Source organism: Eimeria acervulina, genomic scaffold (genome assembly GCF_000499425.1).
Source record: "Eimeria acervulina Houghton genomic scaffold, Eah_scaff1134, whole genome shotgun sequence".
Taxonomy (NCBI): Eukaryota; Apicomplexa; class Conoidasida; order Eucoccidiorida; family Eimeriidae; genus Eimeria; species Eimeria acervulina.
In genome coordinates, this window is record NW_013549404.1 from 5,281 (window position 1) to 11,007 (window position 5,727).

Consider the following 5,727-nt stretch of genomic DNA (forward strand, 5'->3'; position numbering starts at 1 on the left):
ACGAACAGCAGCAAAAGAGGGGCCCCCGCAGGCCCCCTAGAAGCCCTCAGAGGGAATGGGGATAAAGCCATTTGGATTCTGCTGCAGCAGCAGCAGCAGCAGCAACAGCAGAAGCTGCTGAAACGCCCTCCATACATACAACGGGATAAAAGGCGAGGCACTGAGGAGTCCTTCCGCCTTGGCGGTGTTGCTGCTGTTGGTGCTGCGAATTAACGCAGTGTCCAGCGCTGCAGTGGTGCATTACAGCTGCTGCTGCTGCAGCGGTTGCAGCGAGTAGTGCTGCAGCTGCTGCTGCTGCTGCTACCACCACTACAATTTATCAATTGGCCCCAGCCCAGCCATTGGGCGGTGCAGCTTCGTTTGTTGGTTAATTGCTGATCCCGCAGCACCTATCCTCTGCTGCTGCTGCTGCTACAGCTGCTACTTGTTTTGCTGCTGCTGCTGCTGCTGCTTGTCTCTGTCGCTGCTATAACAGTTGCAACACGGCGGCACTTGCGGTGCTGCGCCCCCATTATATTATGACGGGGAAGAAAACAGACAGACATGCAGCAGCAGCAGCAAACGCAGCCGCAAACTCAGCAGCAGAGGTAGCAGACAAACCGTTGCCTTAATGCGCAGTCTGCTGCAGCCTGCAGCGGCTACCACCGATGGGGTGTTGCGAGTTATGTGTACGTACACTCGAGATAAGCAAGAAGCAAAGCGGAAGAGTTAAAGCTAGGCCTGCGTTAAAGAAGAACAAACTATAGAAACACTTACATTGCCGCCTACTACAGAGACAGACGGGAGAACTGTACATACAGCGCACGCACAGCAGCAGGGCAGCAGAACATCTTCTTGTCTTTGCTTACTTATTTTTGCTGTTGTTTACATCTTTTAAATGCATTAAAATGAATGTATTGAAAACAGGCATTACACAATAAAAGACAAACCCATATACTCTGCTGCTGCTGCTCGCCCATCTCACATATTAACTTTTGCTTCGTACATACCGCAGCAGCAGAAGCAGCAGCGCCGGTAGCAGCAGCAGCAACAGCAGCAGCAACAGCAACAGCAAAGCAGAAGCAAAGCAAATTTGTCTTTCTTCTGCTTCATTCAATTATATTTTCATATGATTTGCGTCTTCGTCTGTGTGGCTTGTTGTACGGGCTGTGCGATTGCCTATGCATTTTCTTAACTTCTTCTTCCCTAATTGATGCAGAAAGCAGCAATTATTATTTGTTGCTGCAGCATAAAGAAGCAGAGTTAGCAGAAATGGCTGATAATTAGAACAGATGCAGCAGCAGCAACAGCAGCAGCAGCAGCAACAGGTACAGCTACCTGCTGGGGGCCCCCAGGCATACGACGACAAGCGATGGTGATGACCGCGTTGCTGCAGCAGATTTGCATGCGGCTGGGGCTTACTTGGAGGAAATATAATAATAGTAATAATAATAATAATAATGTGCCTTTCCGTCTTGCACGTTTCTCTCCTTTAGTTTTTTCGTTCTTAGCAGCTGCAGCAGCAGCTGCAGCAGCAGCCGCTGCAGCAGCAGCAGGGCGTCATGGGTTGCCTCCGTGTTGCAGTTTGCCTCTTCGTTTTATGCAATGTTTTCTCCTTCTCTCAACTCCGCCTCTGTCTCTGAAGAGGTCGGCTTGTCGTCAGCATATAAAAAATGCGCAGCAACTGCAGCAGACAGCGAAGCAGGGCATTCGCCTTCCTCTGGCTGTTCCTCGCATCGGGATTCCTCAGCAGCAAAAGGAGAGGAGATGCTGCTGCTGAAGCAGAAGCTGCAGCAGGAAGCAGACAGTGCTGCAGAAATAGAGGCAAACAACAAAGACAGACGTATTTTAACCCCCTCCCATGCCGCTCCCTCAGGGCCTGCTGAGTTAATCATATCTCAACAAGCTGCAGCACAAAATCTAACAAACAGCAGCTGTGATGGCAGCAGCGAACGAGGGATTGGTTGCATGCGCGTCTGCTGCCGCCGTTGCTGCTGCTGTGCAGAGCGGCGCCGCAACAGACCACGCGAGCTTTGCTGCCGCAGCTCTACTGCTGCTGCTGGAGGAGCTGTTGCTGATTCGATAGAGGGGAAGAGAGCAAGCGCAGGCATTAGCAACAGCAACAGCATTCGCTGCTGCCGCAGCAACAGCATCCGCTGTTGTCGCAGCAGCTGCTGCAGTTGCAACAGCAGCGGCAGCAGCAGCTGCTGTGCGCACAATTCACCGTCCCTGAATAAAGGAGTTTCTTCTTCAAGCGCTAGCGCTGGCAAATGGCAGAAGATTCTATGGAAGAAACAGCCGCATCCAGACTGTTACGTAGACGAAACTTTCTTGAATGCATTGATGAGAAACGCTAACCTGACGCGATATATGTACTCCGATCTGTGCAAGTCGACGGTTGTTCTTACTCAACATTTGTCTTGTATTTTAATTTTTTCACTAATTTACAAAATGATAGTTAAAAAAACAATCGCCGCCTCCACTTTAGTCGTATTCGACGTCGTCTCATTGCCCCTTGGCTACGCCCTCCGCTGGTCATTGAAACCGGCTCCTCGAGGTGTATATACACCGCAGATAATTCAACGAAATGCTCGTCTGGCTTCTCCTCACTTTTGTTTTCCTTCTCTTCTTCACTTCCCCTAGGGCCGTGGATATTATTCATTTGATTGCTTCTCTCTTCGTTTGCTGTTGCTATGTATATTTATCTGCTTAGTTCTTTCTTCGTTTTGCTTCCTATTTTAAGGAGGTTTCCGCTGTCTGCATGCGCAATTGCTTCTGCTGCAGCTGCTCGCCAGGTCCTGCAGAGCGCCATAATTGTCTTCGGCGTTTTGAGGGTAAGCTGCTGCTCTCAGTACGTGCATCTTTATATATACATATTTAGGTATGCTTATATATGTGTTTATATCTGTGTACATCCCTATATATATATATATATATATATGTTTACGCGTACATGCAGGCCTCGCATCAATGAACTGGCAGCGTGCGGAGTTGCTTGTTTTTTATTAAATAGGAAATGCACAGTAGCTGTACGACAGCCGTACTCTGTTTATGTCTGCCTGTCTCAGCTTGCCTCTGTCTGTTCGTTTGTCTGTCTCTGTCTTTTCTATTGTATGTTATGTGATGGCTGGCCTTTTCTTTTTGTTGAGAGAATGCGTCTTTTACCTGTTGCTGCTCCGTCGTGCTTTCGTTTCTTTTGCGCGGGGCATTCTACATGCTGCTGCCGATTATTGTTGATTTGTTGTGATTTGTAAAGGAAGACAGAGTAAAGTTGTCTCTTGTGATTTGTTTTTAATGAGGAGGAGCTCCGTGGCCGCCTGCTGCCTCTCACTCATATCGTTGTGCATGCATACCGTGGGGCGGAATCTAGGGTTTAGGGTTTAGGGTTTAGGGTTTGGATTTCGTTTGCTTCGTTTGTTGCTGCAGATTCTCGCACCAGTGCTGCAGACGCTAACGCAGTCGTTCAGCGACGACACCGTAATTAGTTTAACATCGAGTGAGTAGCTAAAGACAAAAAAGGGAAGCATCTCTGAATTTATATATATATATATATACATATATATATATATATATGCAAAGTTAATCTATGTATGTACTATACGCTTGTGTACAGATATATGTAAGCATGCATATAATGTGTATTCTTGTTTTGTGCTGCGGTTTGCTGCAGTTTGTCTGTTGATTCACATCCCCCTCAATGACTATTCCTACGTCTACAGGTACTCCTTTACTCCCCATATGGCTGCATATGCATGCATGCATGCATTTGCATGCATATAGGGACGTGCATCTGGTGTGTTAGTAGTCATTGTGTATATTTTATACGCATTCAGGAACCCCGAGAAGATCGACGAGCCCTTGGGGCGGCTGATGAGTTTAAATGTGGCGCTGTTTGCAAATGTTTTGTTGGCGTCGCGTCTTAGCACATCAACAGAAGTGTTTGCTTTCCTCTTCTTCGGCATTGAGTGAGCTGTTCTCTCGCAATGCACAGCGCATGCAAGACAGTTTCTTCCCCAACCTGTGCATGCATGCGTTCATGCATGCAGCGTAGTACAGACACCTGAACCGCCTGCAACGAGGCAAAGGGTCTTCGCCTCGTTGGCAGATTGTGCTACTTTTACTCATCAACTCGAAAGTATCGTCTCGACGCTGTTCAGTAGCCCATACTGTCTTCGTGACGTCGACAGCTTTATGTATATATCTGTGTCATATATATATATATATATGTATATATATATATATATATATATAAGCATGCATGCATGTGTGTTGTTACAGTATATATATATATATATATTGTGTGTTGTAATATGTATACATACATATATGTATATATGTATATACATATATATGCCTGTACATATATGTTATATCTTGTTACCATATATTTTGTACATACTGTGCTCTTTTCTGGCGTTGCATTTCTTTCTCTTCCACATCCTTTGTTTGTTGTTTGTGTTTGTCTGACGTTGATTGTTTCTCAGGGTTTTTGCACTTGCGCCAATGGCTCGTCGTTATTTGTTGGTGGGCTTTTGGCGTTTTTTAGCCCAGACCCTCTTCGTTTTTCTATGTGTCGATACACCTCAAGCATCTCTGCCGCAAGGCCCGCGAGTATTCGGGTGCCTCATGCAGAGCTTTTCGCTTTCTGTTGCTGCTGCGATCTTGCTGCTGTTGCTGCAGCTGTGGAATTCGTGGGCGTGCACGTACGTGGTGACTCCGTTGCTCATTTTGCTGACGTCTGCTTTGGTGTATCTCGAGGGGTCTGGCAGCAACGTGCTGCTGTATCTTTTGTTGTAAGCAGCACATGTCTCTTCCTTTCTTCATTCCTTTCTATTTACACCTCTTTCACCGCAGATGCTTCTCGCCTCTGCAACTGTTTCTAGGGTTTAGGGTGTACTTGTTTCTTCTTGACGGGTGGCATTTGCAGGATGTTCTTCATTACCTTTGTGGGGCCCTATTGGCTAATAAGGTCTCAAAAATACAAAAAGTAGGAAAGGAAAAAAATCACAAATCTATGGGTTCTTGTGTGCATTTGCTTTTGGCTGCTGCTTTCACATTGCTGATTTCCGGACGGCCAATGGAGTGATTGTTTTGTTGTTTTGTTGTTGAATTGTTGTTGCAGTTGACGATTGTGTTTGTTGTTGTGTCTGTACACCTCACTGCTGCAGTTGTTTTTTTCTGTTTTGCTTCCTGTCGCTTGCAGCGAAATCAGCGGCCCTTGGGATATTCCTTGCGTGAAGAATTACACATAATGAAGAAATTGGCTGGAGGGCGAGGCTTTTTGTGTACTTGTTTGTGCTTTTAGGGGCTTTTTTAGTCTTAGTTTTTGTCTTAGTAGCCTGATAGTGCTTATTGCTTACTGCTGCTGTGTTGTTGGTGTTCTTGTTGTTTGTGCTTATCTTGTAAGTGCTCTTGTTTCTGCTGTTTTCCTTGTTATTTATGCTGTTGATGGTATTCTTATTGTTGTCGTTTGTCTTCTTGTTTTCTCTCGTTGCGGTGCTTCTCTGTTTTCTTGTTTATAGACTCACTTTATTGGCTTTTTCTTAGTTTGCACTCGTCAAACAACAAACGCCTTGTTGTCATTTCTTTGGCCACACCTTTGGGGAGCTCCTCTCCCTTTTTCAATCGATCTGTAATTGAATTCTAACAGTAAAAGAGAAAACAGAAACAAAGAAATAGAATAAAAGGAAGCAGAAACACGGATAACAGGAGCAGAGGTAACAGAGACAAACGTAGCGGAAACGAAGA

The 5,727-nt window shown here is 45.8% G+C and overlaps 1 protein-coding gene across 1 annotated transcript; it reads left to right on the forward strand.

The window, feature by feature from the left end:
- Positions 1–2,430: 2,430 nt before the first annotated feature.
- EAH_00056070 (phosphatidylinositol N-acetylglucosaminyltransferase subunit, putative) lies at positions 2,431–3,948 on the forward strand (the record flags this gene model as incomplete). The annotated part of the gene is made up of 5 exons (XM_013393830.1): positions 2,431–2,513; positions 2,723–2,813; positions 3,406–3,475; positions 3,650–3,698; positions 3,813–3,948. 5 exons carry the CDS (start codon positions 2,431–2,433, stop codon positions 3,946–3,948), a joined length of 429 nt encoding a protein of 142 aa, XP_013249284.1.
- Positions 3,949–5,727: the final 1,779 nt, after the last annotated feature.